General features: G+C 42.1%; 1 protein-coding gene across 1 annotated transcript in view; it reads left to right on the top strand.

Annotated features, from left to right (window-relative positions):
- Positions 1-20734, top strand: part of drd4a (dopamine receptor D4a) — a 30303-nt gene extending 9569 nt beyond the window's left edge. The window contains exon 4 of the mRNA XM_024384605.2: positions 20024-20734. Coding sequence (XP_024240373.2) covers positions 20024-20235 — 212 coding nt within the window. The 3' untranslated portion in view covers positions 20236-20734. The remainder of the gene's footprint in view (positions 1-20023) is intronic.
- Positions 20735-21147: the final 413 nt, after the last annotated feature.

Genomic DNA, 21147 nt, shown 5'->3' with positions numbered 1-21147 from the left:
ATGGTGCAAATGTATGCTCAGATATGTCACCTTCAAGAGAAGAAGCATGATGATTTTCAGTGCCTGAACAGGTCAAATAATTTGAGTCGGATTTAGCCCATTTTCGATCAGTCATAAGAGGATGAATATTACATATCATGTAACGATATCTACTGAAATGTTTTTTAATTTTTTAAATACGGATACATTAATTATCAGGTAATGACAACGGATATGATATATTTTTTTAAATATGTGGATTCATTCATGCCTAACTATAAAGGCTTAGATACAGTGCAGCGCATTCGATACAGTGCATTCGGAAACTATTCAGACTCGTTGACTTTTTCCACATTGTTACGTTACAGCCTTATTAAATTGTTTTTTTCCTCATCAATCTAAACACATTACCCCATTATAACAAAGCAAAAACTGTTTTTTAGAATTTTTTCCAAATTTATAAAAAAACAAAAAACTGAAATATCACATTTACATAAGTATTCAGACCCTTTACTCAGTACTTAGTTGAAGCAACTTTGTCAGCGATTACAGCCTCGAGTCTTCTTGGGTATGATGCTACAAGCTTGGCACACCTGTATTTGGGGAGTTTCTCCCATTCTTCTCTGAAGATCCTTCTCTGTCAGGTTTTCAGGTCTCTCCAGTGATGTTCGATCGGGTTCAAGTCCGGCTTCTGGCTGGGTCACTCAAGGACATTCAGAGACTTGTCTCGAAGCCACTCCTGCATTGTCTTGGCTGTGTGCTTAATGTTGTTGTCGTGTCTGGAGCAGGTTTTTTGGCAAGGATCTCACTGTACTTTGCTCCGTTCATCATTCCCTCGATCCTGACTAGTCTCCCAGACCATGCCGCTGAAAAACCTCCCCACAGCATGATGCTGCCACCACCATGCTTCACCGCAGGGATGGCCTCAGGTTTCTTCCAGACGTGACACTTGGCATTCAGGCCAAAGAGTTCAATCTTGTTTTCATCAGACTAGAGAATCTTGTTTCTAATGGTCTGAAAGTCCTCTAGGTGCCTTTTGGCAAACTCCAAGTGGGCGGTCTTGAGCCTTTTACTGACGAGTGGCTTCCATCTGGCAACTTTACTATAAAATCCTGATTGGTGGAGTGCTGCAGAGATGGTCGTTCAGGAAGGTTCTCCCATCTCCACAGAGGAACTCTGGAGCTCTGTCAGAGTAACCATCGGGTTCTTGGTCACCTCCTACCCCAATTGCTCAGTTTGGCCGGGCAGCCAGCTCTAGGAAGAGAGTTGGGGGTTCCAAACTTCTTCCATTTAAGAATGATGGAGACCACTGTTTTCTTGGGGACCTTCAATGTTGCAAAATTTCTTTGGTACCCTTCCCCAGATCTGTGCCTCGACACAATCCCGTCTCAGAGCTCTAAAGACAATTACTTCGAAGTCATGCTTTGGTTTTTGCTCTGACATGCATTGTTAACGGTGGGACCTTATATAGACAGGTGTGTGCCTTTCCAAATCATGTCCAATCAATTGAATTTACCACAGAGTCGAAATCAAGTTGTAGAAACATCTCAAGGAAGATCAATGGAAACAAGATGCACCTGAGCTATGTTTTGAGTCTCATAGCAAAGGGTCTGAATACTTATGTAAATAAGTTATGTCTAATTTAAAAATGTTATACATTTCCAAAAATGTCAATCTCTTATTTTCGAATTGTCATAATGGGGTATTATGTGAAAAATGTATGAGGAATCATTTTTATTTCATCCATTTTAGAATAAGGCTGTAACGTAACAAAATGTGGAAAAAGTCAAGGGGTCAGAATACTTTCCAAACGTACTGTATGTCAGCAAGTTGATACATACCCTTTCAGGAGTTAGAATATTCTACAACAGTGGTTACCAACCAGTTGATCCTGATCGACTGGTCGATCTTCAAGGCATTCCTAGTCAATCACCAAACATTTCTGTAAAAAAACAACGATAAAGCCTTGCGGTCCTTTTTTGTTGTTGTTGTTGGCGGTAGGTGCATTTCATTCAGCAGCCCTAGCGCCGGGAAGGCAAAGTGTTCCCATTTTTAACCCTTTCATATGTCTGAAGGTAGAACTCCGCCTACTCGGCAGGCCCAAAGTGCAAATCAAGTGCACCTATAGGCCTACCGCTGGCCAATCAGATAGCTCAGATCACTGTGTCTGCACAGTTTCCTCGAGCCATTGACTCTAAAAAGAAACCTTGAATACACAGTAAAGTTGATACTGTGAGATTTAAAAACATTTAAAACCATGACTAGAGAGACTCAACAAATATAGCAAAGAGCTGCTGTTTTTATGAGTAAGTTCATGTTTAAGTTGTTACTCAGCCCTGTCAACACTTTGTTCAACACTCACACTACAACCAGCACTGCAGCTGTAATGAATGAGTATAGCAAAGTTGTCCGACAAGCTTGCGTTATTGAATATTTCACTTTCTTTGGTCATAGGAGTAACAACATGAATTGGTGCTTGAGGCATACATAATGCAGTACGTCTTGAGTTTCTGGCCCCTTTTCTCAGTGGCGGTAGAGCGGAGGAATGGTGAGTCAGGTGAGAGGCAGCCTCACAGCTGCTGCCTCCCCTCAGATTGATGCAGGCCATCAGTCCAATAAAAAAAATGAAAAAAACATTATGCTCACTTAGCTGTCCCTCACAAGTAATAACAAATTATATATTACCAGTGTGATAATATACCCACATTCTTTAAATATAATTTCAAAATGATTTCAGAAGAACAACATTGGCAGAGCAATTCAAGCATAGCCAATATGCATGGTAATAACATGGCATTGGTGAATACTATTTTCTGATTGGCTTGAACAGCATTCTAGAGTGTGCATTATTTCAATTTAATGCATGGTATATTTTCACAGTATAATTCAATGGTTAATTATTACATGTTTTATGTTTGAGCTGCTTTTGAAGGCAAAAGTCAAATTGAAAACATTATTGGCATGGTTGAATTCGATATTCATAATAGCAAGCTAGGTTTGGTTTGCTAAACTAGCAAATCAGTTTGTATGGTTACCAAGGCAACTTCTGTCGCAATCTAGTAAACTTGGTAGCAGCTTCAGTGGATGTTGAACACATTTCTAGCGGCAAATGTGTTAAATTATAGCCATGGTATAAAAAAAGATAATCAACTTGTGGCTCTATGCGTTCTCTGGAAAATAATGCAACTCCGTGGAAGGTCAGTTCACTATACATCACGTGTCAAGGCATATTAACTAATTATAGAGCAAACGGAATTATCACAACACATAGGTTGTAATATGGCTTTTTGTTTCCTGTATTGGCTTCCCCGGTGATTTTACCCACGCACCGCTACTGATCTTGACTCAGAAAATGTTTGTGGCCACTGTTCTACAAATATGTAAACGGGGGCACGCTCACACCCCAGATATCTCCCTGGACTCATACGACAGCAGGGAGAGTTCTGAGGTCCGGATTGGATGCATGTAGAAACTGTCCATTTATGGAGAATATCCTAGTTCCGTATATGAAATTCATGACATGCGTTTCTGGAACATGTCTACTACTTATATCTAATCAAATGTCAGATATCCGGAAATATATACAGTAGATAAAGATATCCCTTGATATTGACCCTTTTCGCCTAGTATTCAGCATATTAAAACGAGAGTTCAGTTCACGTAACAGTTGACTAACTAGGGCTTTACAATGACTATGGTTCTGCAGTCAGATTGGATAGTTTGATTAATATAATAATTTGATTAAAACGTTTACATGCTTTGCAATAAGAACGAATCCCATAATAATCCTGTTTACATAGACACATCTGAAATCAGGCTGCCTGATGGCACTCTGATAAATGCAGAAAATCGCCAATGAAAATAAACGTTCTACCACAGTGAACATGTTATTTTTGGGAAGCATATTTGATTCTGAGTTTGGACATATAAAGTTTTATGTGAAAACTACTTTTACGATGCAGACATTTTTGTTCCGAACTCACTTTACTCGCGCTAAAGCAGGAGGCTCGCTCGGTTGGTGCTAGCACATGCAGATCAAATACACCGCTGGAACGCCGATTAAGGTGTTTACATATCGTAATAACTTGAAAGCGGTGTATGTTTACTTCGATTTTGACCAGAGTAAGGTGTTAACATGACTTTTGCATAATCTGCCCACTGCCATAATCCGTTTAATATCGAATTATTAGTGTGCATGTAAATGTACTGAATGACTGATTATGTTGGGGGTTAGTGGGTTAAAACCTTCCAAGAAGTCACAGACTGCACGGAGGGACATGTCAAAATGCAGAATTTAGGCACTTTAGCAAGTCTTTATTCATATAGAAATTTCATATTTATTGAATTCTCAATGTGGTCACTACAATTGTTTTAGTAATTTAGATGCATTTAAATGCATGTTAGTGTTTTTGGTATCCTCTGGTATGTGTCAAGTACAATAAAAATGCATCTTGACAAAATATATTGTAGCGCTGGCAGCCTTTTAACAAGACTTGGAGGCGTTGCTTGTTAGGGGTGTGGCTTTCTTGTAGAGCTTTTTGGCCTCCCATGAACCGGATTGTCATGCCAGTTAATGTGTTATGTTGTGCTCTGTGCTTTAAGGTTAAGCTTCTACATGTGAAAATCTATTTTAAAATACATTTCCCGATGCATTAAACGTACATTGAGTCTACAACACATTAAGATCATATGCCCTTTCTTTTCTGACCCATTATTCATTTCATGTGTAAAGAGACATGGACTGTGTGTATGTGTGCCAATCAGAGGGTGAATAGGCAAGAAAAAGTATTTAAGTGCCATTGAACAGGGTATGGTAGTAAGTGGCAGGTTTGTTTCAAGAACTGTAGCACTGCTGGGGTTTTCATGCTCAACAGAGTGTATCAACAATGGTCCACCACCAAAAGGTCATCCAGCCAACTTGAAAAACTATTGGAAGCATTGGAGTCAACATGGGCCAGCATCTCTGGGGAACGCTTCAGACACCGTGTAGAATCCATGCCCTGATGAATTGAGGCTCAATATTAGGAAGGTGTTCCTAATGTTTGGTAAACTCAATGCATATACATTTAAAGTACATTCCGTAATATGTTTGAATGTATGTAAAAAATAGTTTAAAAAAAATACATTATTTTGCCAATTTTAAATATTTCACATTCATCCTAAAATATGTATCAAAAGATATATTTTAAATGTAATTATTTTCGTATAGGAAACGATGTGTCATACAAAGAATACAAGCACAAGTTGAACGCTGGCTTCAAGCATGAAATAGCAAAACAGGTTTCATCAACAACATAGTGACAGATCTTACAGCATTGAACTGGAGTTCCACATGGTATTTCTCTCAACAACCCAGCCACACAACAACCGCAAGAGATTCGTCGTAAATATTTTTGAGGGTCCATCTTCTGTGCACTGAGTGGTCTGAGTCATCAACACGAGAACTAACATACCACTCTAGCTATACACAGCTTTCTAAAACCTCACCTCTGGCCTAAAGTCTTGTGTGGTCCTTTCAATGTTTTTACTCTCTAAACAGTTACGTCTTTCTTACGTGTAAAGACCTTGTTAAGGAAAAAGGATAAACAGGGTCATTATTGGGCCTAATGAGTCATTATGATACCCTAGCCAACATTGGCGAATTACCTTAACCCTCAATCCAATCATTATGTAAGGTTTGCCTGAGGCCTTAAGACCTAGAGAGGGAGTTATCCCTACAGCATCAGCATATTGTTGTGTAGAGGGCTCAGCCTTCTGACTGGCTGCATGGACCTGGAAACACAGCTGAGTAAACACAGATGAATGATCATCGACAGTGATCATGGAGTATGGAGTCTTGGAAGATTTGCCCCATTGTGGACAACTCTGATTTTTTTTCTCCACTAATTGGTCTTTTGTCCCCTTATCACCTTAGATCTTTTCACATCAGATCTTTTTTAGAGCTGATCTAATTGGTCAAAATACCAATTAGTGGTGAAAAAATATCAGAATGTGGCTTCCTGTGTAAAATCTGTCATCGAGAATCCAAGCTAACTGTAGGCCATGTGTTGGAATATTCATGTATTCTACAACTATCAGTGGATGCTGCTGAGGGGAGGATGGCTCATAATAATGCCTGAAACAGAGCGAATGGATTTTTTTTAACCTTTATTTAACTAGGCAAGTGAGTTATTTTACCAAAAGGCAAAAGGCCTCCTGCGGGGACGGGGATTAAAAATAAAAAATGTATTAACTAAAAATATAGGACAACACACACATCACGACAAGAGAGAAAACACTACATAAGAGACCTAAGACAACAACATTGCATGGCAGTAACACATGACAACACAGCATGGTAGCAACAACATGACAACAACGTGGTAGCAACACAACATGGTAGCAGCACAAAACAGGGTACAAACATTAGACACAGACAACAGCACAAAGGGCAATACAAAACATCACACAAAGCAGCCACAACTGTCAGTAAGAGTGTCCATGATTGAGGCTTTGAATGAAGAGATCGAGATAAAACTGTCCAGTTTAACTGAAAAGACGAGCGACCAAGGGATGTGTGTGCTTTTGGGACCTTTAACAGAATGTGACTGGCAGAACAGGTGTTGTATGTGGAGGATGAGGGCTGCAGTATATACAGTGGGGCAAAAAAGTATTTAGTCAGCCACCAATTGTGCAAGTTCTCCCACTTAAAAAGATGAGAGAGGCCTGTAATTGTCATCATAGGTACACTTCAACTATGACAGACAAAATGAGAAAAAAAAATCCAGAAAATCACATTGTAGATTTTTTAATGAATTTATTTGCAAATTATGGTGGAAAACAAGTATTTGGTCATCTACAAACAAGCAAGATTTCTGGCTCTCACAGACCTGTAACTTCTTCTTTAAGAGGCTCCTCGGTCCTCCACTCTTTACCTGTATTAATGACACCTGTTTGAACTTGTTATCTGTATAAAAGACACCTGTCCACAACCTCAAACAGTCACACTCCAAACTCCACTATGGCCAAGACCAAAGAGCTGTCAAAGGACACCAGAAACAAAATTGTAGACCTGCACCAGGCTGGTAAGACTGAATCTGCAATAGGTAAGCAGCTTGGTTTGAAGAAATCAAATGTGTGAGCAATTATTAGGAAATGGAAGACATACAGGATCACTAATAATCTCCCTCGATCTGGGGCTCCACGCAAGATCTCACCCCGTGGGGTCAAAATGATCACAATAATGTTGAGCAAAAATCCCAGAACCACACAGGGGGACCTAGTGAATGACCTGCAGAGAGCTGGGACCAAAGTAACAAAGCCTACCATCAGTAACAGACTACGCCGCCAGGGACTCAAATCCTGCAGTGACAGACGTGTCCCCCTGCTTAAGCCAGTACATGTCCAGGCCCGTCTGAAGTTTGCTAGAGAGCATTTGGATGATCCAGAAGAAGATTGGGAGAATGTCATATGGTCAGATGAAACCAAAATATAACTTTTTGGTAAAAACTCAACTCGTCGTGTATGGAGGTCAAAGAATGCTGAGTTGCATCCAAAGAACACCATACCTACTGTGAAGCATGGGGGTGGAAACATCATGCTTTGGGGCTGTTTTTCTGCAAAGGGACCAGGACGACTGATCCGTGTAAAGGAAAGAATGAATGGGTCCATGTATCATGAGATTTTGAGTGAAAACCTCCTTCCATCAGCAAGGGCATTGCAGATGAAACGGGGCTGGGTCTTTCAGCATGACAATGATCCCAAACACACCGCCCAGGCAACGAAGGAGTGGCTTCGTAAGAAGCATTTCAAGGTCCTGGAGTGGCCTAGCCAGTCTCCAGATCTCAACCCCATAGAAAATCTTTGGAGGGAGTTGAAAGTCCGTTTTGCCCAGCAACAGCCCCAAAACATCACTGCTCTAGAGAAGATCTGCATGGAGGAATGGGCCAAAATACCAGCAACAGACAAAGTATTGAGATAAACTTTTGTTATTGACCAAATACTTATTTTCCACCATAATTTGCAAATAAATTCATTAAAAATCCTACAATGTGATTTTCTGGATTTTTTCCCCTCATGTCTGTCATAGTTGAAGTGTACCTATGATGAAAATTACAGGCCTCTCATCTTTTTAAGTGGGAGAACTTGCACAATTGGTGGCTGACTAAATACTTTTTTGCCCCACTGTATCTCAGATAGGGGGAGTGAGGCCTAAGAGGGTTTTTATAAATAAGCATCAACCAGTGGGTCTTGCGACAGGTATACAGAGTTTACCCGTTTACAGAAGAGTATAGAGTGCCGTCATGTGTCCTATAAGTAGCATTGGTGGCAAATCTGATGGCTGAATGGTAAAGAACATCTAGCCGCTCGAGAACCCATACCTACCAATCTATAAATTACGTCTCCTTAATCTAGCATGGGTAGGATGGTCATCTGGATCAGGGTTAGTTTGGCAGCTGAGGTGAAAGAGGAGCGATTACAATAGAGGACACAAAGTCTAGATTTAACTTTAGCCTGCAGTTTTCATATCTTCTGAGAGAAGGACAGTGTACCATCTACCCATACTCCCAAGTACGTGTATGAGGTGACTACCTCAAGCTCTAAACCCTCAGCAGTAGTAATTAGGGATGCACAATCTATCGGTGAAGATAACGCTGATGTGCAAAGCTGAAACTTCACTGCTTGGCATGTATGATGAAATCCTGGTTGAGAAGGAAACTACTGAACAAATGAACAACAAAACAGCACAGCAAGTAAGTGAAAGAAATAGGTTTTGATGATGTTTTACTGGTAATGGGGACATACGTAACTGGCAACAAAATGACCTTTTGGTCAGTGTGGTGTTTGTATATGTGTGTAAACTTTATTTAACTAGGCAAGTCAGTTAAGTGCAGAGAGAGCTTGTTGGACGCTAAGAACGCTTTGTTGTAGAGCGTTTAACACAAAATCCGGGGAGGGGGAGGGGCCTACAAGAATGAAATGGTCTACCGTATCAAAACTTTAAAATAGCAGTGCAAGATTGCTTAGAATCATGGGCAATGGTGACATTTCCCTTGAGAGGAACCCAGATTACTTACCAAAGAATACTATAGACATCAAGAATGTTTTTCCAGCACTTTTGATAAATAGGGCAAAATAGAAATAGGCCTATTAGCAGTTAGGATCAGATTGATCTCCCCGTTTAAATAAAGGATTAACCGTGGCTGCCTTCAAAGCAATGGGAACCTCCCCAGAGAGGAGAGACAGGTTCAAAAGGTCACAGATAGGCTTGCCGATTATAGGGGCCGCAACCTTAAAGACGAAAGGATCTAAACCATCTGTTTAAGGTGCTCCTTTAGCACCTCGGACTCAGTGACCGCCAGCAGGGAGAAACTTTGTAGCAGGGCAGGGACAGACTTGGTGGAGACAACCGCACTCTGAAGGTGATCCTTGGTAAAGATTGTCTCTCCCCCACCTTTAGAAGATCTGTCATGCCAAAAAAGGTTAGATCCAGAAAGGTTAACAGCAGTGTTCAAAACACTCTTCCTTAACCACATCTCAGTAATGACCAACACATCTGGATTGGAGCTGTGAACCCACACTTTCAATTGATCCATTTTAGGTAATAAGTTTCTAGTGTTAACGTGGAGAAAACTCAGGCTCTTACGAGAGCAGAAATCAGTGAAACAGATATCAGAGCCGTCAGAATTGGGGATAGCAACAGAAGATGGGCCAGAGTGTACATGCACATTTCTAGATATCATCAACAGTAATACAATCAAGACACGGCAGAGGACAGGGAGCTCTGCAGTGTTGATTTATGACATTTGAATGTGCATTAAATGGCAACAAGTTCATATTATACAGCAATTTCATCAGTTAACATGAATACAAAGCCGGCAAGAGGTGGTTAGAAAAGTCTGTGTACCCAAGAGTCAGAGTCCCGAGTGTGGGAACAAACATGGTCTGTCCCACGGTTGGGTAAACAAGAAGGTTCATAGTCAACAAAGCATGCAGGAGTCATGAGGCACATAGCAAAATGCACAAGAAAAAATATATAACTAGCCATTTGTAAGTTCAGAGTCACTTGCCCCAACAGTGTCTGTGTGCTGAAGGAGAGCGAAAGCTCGGGAGAGAGGGGGGAGTGTGGTGGGGGTACCTATACCAGACGGGGGGAGACAGGCCACAGCAGACAGTGAACAGATCGCCAGGTGGAATCCAAGCAGCAGTGCAGCAGACAACGGGAGTAGGTGCCACACCCACTTGGGAGAAGCTTTTATTTCTGGAGGCAGATTTCTTGTAGAAAATGTCAGTGGATGGTCTGTGAACAGCGGGAGGGGGCTTCAAGGCCTCTGGATTTGGGTGGTGTAGCCTACCAAGGCTTTGACACCCCTCACTTCACACCTCAGTACTAATTGAAGTTGTATCTGGTCTGACTGGTCTGTCTCAGTTCCAGGAGTTTTGATCTGGAGTGAAGGCTATGCTGTAGAATTGCATCAAACATATAGAAACCATGTGTTTGATACTTATCCACTTATTCCTCTCTAGCCATTACCACGAGCCAGTCCCCCCCAATTAAGATGCCACCAACCTCCTGTGAGACCTAGAACAATCATTCACGCTGTAGGGGTTAAAACTGCTAAATATGCTCACTAAAATACACAGTGCCTTCAGAAAGTATTCACACCCATAGTGGTGGCTGCATCATGTTATAGGTATGCTTGTAATCGTTAAGGACTGGGGAGTTTTTCAGGATAAAAAATAAACAGAATGGAGTTAAGCACAGGCAAAATCCTATTGGAAAACCTGGTTCAATATGTTTTCCACCAGACAGAGATTAATTCACCTTTCAGCAGGACCATAACCTAAAACACAAGTCCAAATCTACACTGGAGTTGCTGACCAAGAAGACAGTGAATGTTCCTGAGTGGCCGAGTTACCGTTTTGACTTAAATCTACTTGAAAATCTATGGCACGACCTGAAAATGGTTGTCTAGCAATGAACAACAACCAATTTCACAGTTCTTGAAGAATTTAGAAAACAATAAATGGGCAAATGTTGCACCATCCAGATGAGGAAAGTCCTTAGAGACTGACTCAGAAAGAGTTAGATGTAATCACTGCCGTAGGTGCTTCTACAAAGTATTTACTCAGGGGTGTGAATATTTATGATATTTCTGTATTTCCTTTTCAATAAATTTCAGTTAATGGATGTGTCAACATTTAATGCTAAAGCTCAGAAAACAAATACGATTCTACGCTACAAATAGACAGAGTAATGTATTACCAAATGTAAATTACAATTATCCGGAGCAAGGGCACTTCTAGCATTGCACACATTCTTTAATGCAGTTTTCCCCCTTGAGAAGTTTTGTGCCTGCTTTAAGCCAGAGAGACAATCCTGTAGTCTTTCACAGTAGATGCACACACACATATTCTGGTTGCCTACCTATTGGAGGGTACGGGCAGAGGGCATGGCAGGAAATTGTTCTGGATGATCCTTTCAATACCCAGGCCACAATCATCCACACTGGAAAGTCACACACTAAAGGAGCAGCACACGCACACACACACACACACACCTAAATGAGTCTACTAGGACAGAGAGAGAAAAAGGGGGAGAAAGATCAGGGGAGAGGGGAAGGAGTGGGGAGAAAGAGAGAAACTCTGTCACCGTCAATTAGCCTTATGTCCTTGTGCTATCTGTGAGTCTATCCAGGGATGATGTAGATTAATGGAGTTGGTGAATTCATTGAAAAGGCATGTCAGAACTGAAGCGTGACCTATAGTATGGAATTTGAGGGAGCTATCAGGAAGTATTTCAAACCCTGTGTTCAAGAGTCAATGTGAAGAGGGAACAACAAAACCTATTCCCCCTCAGGAGACTGAAAAGATTTGGCATGGGTCCTCAGATCCTCAAAAGGTTTTACAGCTGGTCGCATCACTGCCTGGTATGGCAACTGCTCGGTCTCCGACCGCAAGGCACTATAGATGGTAGTGGGAACGGCCTAGTAGATCACTGGGGTCAAGCTTCCTGCCATCCAGGACCTCTATACCTGGCGGTGTCAGAGGAAGGCCTTAAAAATTGTCAAAGACTCCAGCCACCCTAGTCATAGACTGTTCTCTCTGCTACCACACGGCAAGCAGGACCGGGCGCCAAGTCTAGGTCCAAGAGGCTTCTAAACAGCTTCTACCCCCAAGACATAAGACTCCTGAACATCTAGTCAAATGGCTACCCAGACTATTTGCAGTGCCCCCCCCACACCCCCCTCTTTTATACCGCTGCTATTCTCTGTTGTTATCTATGCATAGTCACTTTAATAACTCTACCTACATGTACATACTAAATCAAATCAAATTTTATTTGTCTCATACACATGGTTAGCAGATGTTAATGCGAGTGTAGCGAAATGCTTGTGCTTCTAGTTCCGACAATGCAGTAATAACCAACAAGTAATCTAACTAACAATTCCAAAACTACTGTCTTATACACAGTGTAAGGGGATAAAGAATATGTACATAAGGATATATGAATGAGTGATGGTACAGAGCAGCATAGGCAAGATACAGTAGATGGTATCGAGTACAGTATATACATATGAGATGAGTATGTAAACAAAGTGGCATAGTTAAAGTGGCTAGTGATACATGTATTACATAAGGATACAGTCGATGATATAGAGTACAGTATATACGTATGCATATGAGATGAATAATGTAGGGTAAGTAACATTATATAAGGTAGCATTGTTTAAAGTGGCTAGTGATATATTTACATAATTTCCCATCAATTCCCATTATTAAAGTGGCTGGAGTTGAATCAGTGTCAGTGTGTTGGCAGCAGCCACTCAATGTTAGTGGTGGCTGTTTAACAGTCTGATGGCCTTGAGATAGAAGCTGTTTTTCAGTCTCTCGGTCCCAGCTTTGATGCACCTGTACTGACCTTGCCTTCTGGATGATAGCGGGGTGAACAGGCAGTGGCTCGGGTGGTTGATGTCCTTGATGATCTTTATGGCCTTCGTGTAACATCGGGTGGTGTAGGTGTCCTGGAGGGCAGGTAGTTTGCCCCCGGTGATGCGTTGTGCAGACCTCACTACCCTCTGGAGAGCCTTACGGTTGAGGGCGGAGCAGTTGCCGTACCAGGCGGTGATACAGCCCGCCAGGATGCTCTCGATTGTGCATCTGTAGAAGTTTGTGAGTGCTTTTGGTGACAAGCCGAATTTCTTCAGCCTCCTGAGGTTGAAGAGGCGCTGCTGCGCCTTCTTCACGATGCTGTCTGTGTGAGTGGACCAATTCAGTTTGTCTGTGATGTGTATGCCGAGGAACTTAAAACTTGCTACCCTCTCCACTACTGTTCCATCGATGTGGATAGGGGGTGTTCCCTCTGCTGTTTCCTGAAGTCCACAATCATCTCCTTAGTTTTGTTGACGTTGAGTGTGAGGTTATTTTCCTGACACCACACTCCGAGGGCCCTCACCTCCTCCCTGTAGGCCGTCTCGTCGTTATTGGTAATCAAGCCTACCACTGTTGTGTCGTCCGCAAACTTGATGATTGAGTTGGAGGCGTGCGTGGCCACGCAGTCGTGGGTGAACAGGGAGTACAGGAGAGGGCTCAGAATGCACCCTTGTGGGGCCCCAGTGTTGAGGATCAGCGGGGAGGAGATGTTGTTGCCTACCCTCACCACCTGGGGGCGGCCCGTCAGGAAGTCCAGTACCCAGTTGCACAGGGCGGGGTCGAGACCCAGGGTCTCGAGCTTGATGACGAGCTTGGAGGGTACTATGGTGTTGAATGCCGAGCTGTAGTCGATGAACAGCATTCTCACATAGGTATTCCTCTTGTCCAGATGGGTTAGGGCAGTGTGCAGTGTGGTTGAGATTGCATCGTCTGTGGACCTATTTGGGCGGTAAGCAAATTGGAGTGGGTCTAGGGTGTCAGGTAGGGTGGAGGTGATATGGTCCTTGACTAGTCTCTCAAAGCACTTCATGATGACGGAAGTGAGTGCTACGGGGCGGTAGTCGTTTAGCTCAGTTACCTTAGCTTTCTTGGGAACAGGAACAATGGTGGCCCTCTTGAAGCATGTGGGAACAGCAGACTGGTATAGGGATTGATTGAATATGTCCGTAAACACACCGGCCAGCTGGTCTGCGCATGGTCTGAGGGCGCGGCTGGGGATGCCGTCTGGGCCTGCAGCCTTGCGAGGGTTAACACGTTTAAATGTCTTACTCACCTCGGCTGCAGTGAAGGAGAGACCGCATGTTTTCGTTGCAGGCCGTGTCAGTGGCACTGTATTGTCCTCAAAGCGGGCAAAAAAGTAAATTTAGTCTGCCTGGGAGCAAGACATCCTGGTCCGTGACTGGGCTGGATTTCTTCCTGTAGTCCGTGATTGACTGTAGACCCTGCCACATGCCTCTTGTGTCTGAGCCGTTGAATTGAGATTCTACTTTGTCTCTGTACTGACGCTTAGCTTGTTTGATAGCCTTGCGGAGGGAATAGCTGCACTGTTTGTATTCGGTCATGTTACCAGACACCTTGCCCTGATTAAAAGCAGTGGTTCGCGCTTTCAGTTTCACACGAATGCTGCCATCAATCCACGGTTTCTGGTTAGGGAATGTTTTAATCGTTGCTATGGGAACAACATCTTCAACGCACGTTCTAATGAACTCGCACACCGAATCAGCGTATTCGTCAATATTGTTATCTGACGCAATACGAAACATCTCCCAGTCCACGTGATGGAAGCAGTCTTGGAGTGTGGAGTCAGCTTGGTCGGACCAGCGTTGGACAGACCTCAGCGTGGGAGCCACTTGTTTTAGTTTCTGTCTGTAGGCAGGGATCAACAAAATGGAGTCGTGGTCAGCTTTTCCGAAAGGGGGGCGGGGCAGGGCCTTATATGCGTCGCGGAAGTTAGAGTAACAATGATCCAAGGTCTTTCCACCCCTGGTTGCGCAATCGATATGCTGATAAAATTTAGGGAGTCTTGTTTTCAGATTAGCCTTGTTAAAATCCCCAGCTACAATGAATGCAGCCTCCGGATAAATCGTTTCCAGTTTGCAGAGAGTTAAATAAAGTTCGTTCAGAGCCATCGATGTGTCTGCTTGGGGGGATATATACGGCTGTGATTATAATCGAAGAGAATTCTCTTGGTAGATAATGCGGTCTACATTTGATTGTGAGGAATTCTAAATCAGGTGAACAGAAGGATTTGAGTTCCTGTATGTTTCTTTCATCACACCATGTCACGTTAGCCATAAGGCATATGCCCCCGCCCCTCTTCTTACCAGAAAGATGTTTGTTTCTGTCGGCGCGATGCGTGGAGAAACCCGTTGGCTGCACCGCCTCGGATAGCGTCTCTCCAGTGAGCCATGTTTCCGTGAAGCAAAGAAAGTTACAGTCTCTGATGTCCCTCTGGAATGCTACCCTTGCTCGGATTTCATCAACCTTGTTGTCAAGAGACTGGACATTGGCAAGAAGAATGCTAGGGAGTGGTGCACGGTGTGACCGTCTCCGGAGTCTGACCAGAAGACCGCCTCGTTTCCCTCTTTTTCGGAGTCGTTTTTTGGGGTCGCTGCATGGAATCCACTCCGTTGCCCTGTTTGTAAGGCAGAACACAGGATCCGCGTCGCGAAAAACATATTCTTGGTTGTACTGATGGTGAGTTGACGCTGATCTTATATTCAGTAGTTCTTCTCGACTGTATGTAATGAAACCTAAGATGACCTGGGGTACTAATGTAAGAAATAACACGTAAAAAAAACAAAAAACTGATTTGATTTGATTACTACCTCGACTAACCGGTGCCCCCACACATTGACTCTGTATCGGTACCCCCTGTATATAGTCTTGCTATTGTATTTTTACTGCTGCTCTTTAATGACTTGTTACTTTTATCTCTTATACTTATTTATTTTTTTAACTGCATTGTTGGTTAGGGGCTTGTAAGTAAGCATTTCACTGTAAGGTACCTGTTGTATTCAGCGCATGTGACTAATAAAATTTGATTTAAAGTCAATGAAATAGATTTGAAATAACGGTTGATCTTATCTGAATCCTAACAGAAATAGTAACTTACACTGCAGTAGTAGCCTACATTGTAAATAAATAGTTATGTGGGGAAAAGACTAATAGATGCCTCAAAGTCAGGTGGTGTCTGAAAATAGGGGACTCTTGGAGAGAAGACACCATTCCAACCAGCCTCACTCAAGACTGCCATCCTTTTCTTTATTTAATAGTAGGAGGTGAGAATGGATCTACAACAACTCCATATAGCAGGAGTGTTGGAGCTGTCTGGTCAGAACTGACTCAGAAACCCAGAAACACATTATTCCATTAGATAACGCTTTCCTAATCCTGGCCCTGGGGGTTTATAATAAGACGCCCTATGACAGGTTTCCCAACTGGTAGCCCACGGGACGGATTTCACAGGTGGTTTTATTTGGTTATCAAGTTATCTGAGCAAAAAAAATTATGAATTACAATATATATACACACACACACACACACACACACACACACACACACAGTACCAGTCAAAAGTTTGGATACACCTACTCATTCAAAAGGTTACTCTTGATTTTGACTATTTTCTACATTGTAGAATAATAGTGAAGACATCAACATAACACATATGGAATCATGTAGTAACCCAAAAAGTGTTAAACAAATAAAAAAATATTTTATATTTGAGATTCTTCAAAAAGTCACCCTTTGCCGAGATGACAGCTTTGCACATTCTTGGCATTCTCTCAAACAGCTTTACCTAGTAAAACTAAAGAAAAATCCTTGAATGAGTAGGTGTGTCCAAACTTTTAACTGGTACTGTATATACAGTTGAAGTCGGAAGTATACATACACCTTAGCCAAATACATTTAAATTGAGTTTTTCACAATTCCTGACATTTAATCTTCGTAAAAAGTCCCTGTCCGAGGTCAGTTAGGATCACCACTTTATTTTAAGAATGTGAAATGTGAGAATAATAGTTGAGAGAATTATTTATTTAGCTTTTATTTCTTTCATCGTGTTCCAAGTGGGTCAGAAGTTTACATACAATCAATTAGTATTTAGTAGTATTGCCTTTAGAATGTTTAACTTCGGTAGAACATTTCGGGTAGCCTTCCACAAGCTTCCCACAATAAGTTGGATCAATTTTGACCCATTCCTCCTGACTGAGCTGGTGTAACTGAGTCAGGTTTGTAGGCCTCCTTGCTCGCACATGCTTTTTCAGTTCTGCCCACACATTTTCTATAGGATTGAGGTCGGGGCTTTGTTATGGCCACTCCAATACCTTGACTTTGTTGTACTGAAGCCATTTTGCCACAACTTTGGAAGTATGCTTGGGGTTATTGTCCATTTGGAAGACACATTTGCGACCAAGCTTTAACTTCCTGACTGATATCTTGAGATGTTGCTTCAATATATCCACATAATTTTCCTACCTCATGATGCCATCTGTTTTGTGAAGCACACCAGTCCCTCCTGCAGCAAAGCACCCCCACAACATGATGGTACCACTCCCGTGCTTCACAGTTGGGATGGTGTTCTTCGGCTTGCAAGCCTCCCCATTTTTCCTCCAAACATAACGATGGTCATTATGGCCAAACAGTTCTGTTTTTGTTTCATCAGACCAGAGGACATTTCTCCAAAAAGTATGATCTTCGTCCCCGTGTGCAGTTGCAAACTGTAGCTTTTTTTATGGCAGTTTTGGAGCAGTGGCTTTTTCCTTGCTGAGCAGCCTTTCAGCTTATGTCGATATAGGACTTGTTTTACTGTTGATATAAATACTTTTGTACCTGTTTCCTCCAGCATCTTCACAAGGTCCTTTGTTGTTGTTCTGGGATTGATTTTCACCTTTCGCACTAAAGTACATTAATCTCTAGGAGACAGAATGCGTCTCCTTCCTGAGCGGTATGACGGCTGCGTGGTCCCATGGTGTTTATACTTGCGTACCATTGTTTGTACAGATGAACCTGGTACCTTCAGGCATTTGGAAATTGCTCCCAAGGATGAAGCAGATTTGTGGAGGTCTACAATTTTTTTTCTGAGGTCTTGATTTCTTTAGATTTCCCATGATGTAAAGCAAAGAGGCGCTGAGTTTGAAGGTAGGCCTTGAAATACATCCACAGTTACGCCTCCAATTGACTCAAATTAAGTCAATTAGCCTATCAGAAGCTTCTAGCCATGAAATCATTTTCTGGAATTTTCCAAGCTGTTTAAAGTCACAGTCAACTTACTGTATGTAAACTTCTGACCCACTGGAATTGTGATACAGTGAAATAATCTGTCTCTAAACAATTGTTGGAAAAATTACTTGTGTCATGCACAAAGTAGATGTCCTCACCAATTTGCCAAAACTATAGTTTGTTAACAAGAAATTTGTGGAGTAGTTGAAAAATTAGTTTTAATGACTCCAATCTAAGTGTATGTAAACTTTTGCATGTTCATTACATTTGCAAAAATGTCTAAAAACATGTTTTCACTTTGTCATTATGGGGTATTGTGTGTGAAAAAAAACCAAGGGTCTCTCCTTGGCCCAGCCAGAGGGGAATGGCAGGAGTGATGGATATCTCTAATATTATTCAATGGTTCAAACACAAACCAAGGTAGATTTCTGGTGGGAAGGAACTCTACATTACATTGGATAAGACTATCTTATTCATGCTCCTGAGGGACCTACATTAGATGACTAGGAGACTTTATTCACAGCTTGAGCTTCTCTGAGGAATGCTGAACCGATGGGAAAAAATCAAATGCTATTTCTGCCTCACATTCAGTTGTTCAACCAAAGCCCTCCCTCCACAGTAAGTGAATGAGTCGGAGAAAGGAAAGCCCAGCTTCCAGAGAGAGTTGGTGCTCAGAGCAGGGATATGTCCCAAATGACACCCTATTCCCTATAAAGTGCACTACATTTAAACAGGGCCCATATGGCTATGATCAGTAGTGCATTATATAGGGAATAGGGTGCCATTTGGGATGGAACCCAGACCTCCCCATGCAGGATGGAACAGTTTGTTTCTGATCCATCACTCATCCTAACCCCCATTCTAGATTATTAATAGAAATCTCATCAGCATTTCTGAATTATTCAGCCGAGCGGGGGCTAGGCAGGGAAGCTGGCTGACTGGTGTAGTTCGAACGGTGGTGGAGGAGCATTTGTAGCACAGTTTATCTTATATATACCCTACACCTGTATACACCCTTCTCATTTTTCTGCAGGCATACTTCTTTACGTACAAACATCATTTGATCTGGCAAGGTTCTGCTTATATCTGAAGTATTCACCCAATATACTTTGCTCCTGTATGATCAATTGGTTTATGTATGGGCCAGTGTTTGATTGAAAATGTAATTTTCCTACTTACAATACAGATCGGTTCCGTTTTATTACCATAGTTGCGTCACGCTGATAGGAAATGACACTTTAACATTTTTTTTTGCACTTAAAAAAAAAATTACATCTATATCACACCATGGGGATATGATCACACTTCATGATGTATATGTAATTGAGCTCTCAGTGATGTGTAGAATCTATTCAGCAGTGCCTCTTTAGGCTACTTCAATCTGAAATACATTCATCTGGATGGGGCTTTAAGTTCTGGGCTCAGTCTTTGATTTTGATTGTGTTTGACTTGATCATTATTGCTAGCTATATCTTTTCCCATTGGCCGCTCATTCATGTCCTCAAAGTAAGACTCATCATATATTGAGCAATTCCAGTTTTATTAAATGTGGGATGCGTTCCAAATGGCACCCTGTTCCCTATAAAGTGCACTACTTTTGAGCAAAGCTCTTTGGGCCCTGATCAAAAAGTAAAGCACTATAAAAGGGGAAAGGGTGCCATTGGGAACACAAACGTAGCAAATAAGGTTTCAAGCCTGTGTTAGCCTGACATACAATCCTTTAATAAATGAGAAGTCTTAGAGGTGTAATTTTACTGCGATCCCTGTGGTTTACGAAATCTAAATCTCCCTCTTTGTGTGCGTGTCTGTGCCCATTCGTGCCGTTCTGCCTGTGCGTACCTGTGTGCATGTTTTCCTATGCTTGTTCCCATGTACCTTCCTGCGTTTGTGTGTGTCTATTCCATCCCAGGTGTCTTCCTGTTCTGCTGGACCCCGTTCTTCGTTGTCCACACCATGCGGGCCCTGTGTGCCACCTGCTTCATCCCCCCCGCCCTGATGAGTATTGTCACCTGGCTAGGCTACGTCAACAGCGCCGTCAACCCCATCATCTACACGGTCTTCAACACAGAGTTCAGGAACTACTTCAAGAAATTCATCCACAGCTGCTGTACATACCGGTAGACAAGACGACACAGCTAGCCTGGTTCCAGATCTGTTTGTGCCGTCTCGCAAACTCTTATGGTCAACTCCTATGGCAATGTGAGTTGGCAACACAGCACAAACATATCTGGTGCCAGGGTAAGCCACCACCGCCAATAAATGGACAAGAAAGCACAAACGATACCATTGTATAGATGTGACAATATCAAATCTGAGCTTTGTTGTACAGTATATCTTGCCATTACATATTTTTCTCCCAATTGGGATTTTATTTTTGTACATAATGTTGTTTTCTGTTGATTTAAGCTTGTGATTTATCTTACTGTGACAGAAATGTTTGTTCGTCAGCTGGCCATATGCCGTTTCAATGTTTATTGTGGAAATCTTTGTGGTGAGGAATAGCATTGAATCCCTTCAACTAAAAAAGATATTCAGAAATAGAAGACATTTCTGAGGTTATTAGAGGTAACTGAATGTGTACAAAATGAATCTTTAAGATTAAATGTTTTTTCACTTAAAATGAGGACTTCTGTCTTCTGAACATTGAGGACCAGGGTTAAAAACATACTCCACGCCACCACTGCATCACACCTACCTCTCATCAACAAAAATATATAATTCTCCACACAACCACGACAATACTGCAAATCCTGAGATGACTCCTGACTTAGTCTGATAAAGATTGTCACAACAAAAGGAAACCTCTTTAAAAAATATCCCTCACGCCTGTACGGAAATTGAGGCTTTGACAAACTGAGAAGCGGTCAACTGAAAGGGCAAAAGAACAAAGAAAGTTTCCTCTGTGTTGCCTAGCAGCTCAAATCATGTATCCAAGACATGAAAATAACAAAAAATAGAGTCATGGTTCAAACCCAAGGAGAAAGCTTTGGGAGGGAGGATTAAATATGATGGAGCAATTTCAGACACCATCTG

This window comes from Oncorhynchus tshawytscha, linkage group LG01 (genome assembly GCF_018296145.1).
Source record: "Oncorhynchus tshawytscha isolate Ot180627B linkage group LG01, Otsh_v2.0, whole genome shotgun sequence".
In the NCBI taxonomy this organism is placed as follows: Eukaryota; Metazoa; Chordata; class Actinopteri; order Salmoniformes; family Salmonidae; genus Oncorhynchus; species Oncorhynchus tshawytscha.
The sequence above is the reverse complement of the archived record's forward strand: the minus strand, read 5'-3'. Positions and strand labels throughout refer to the sequence as shown.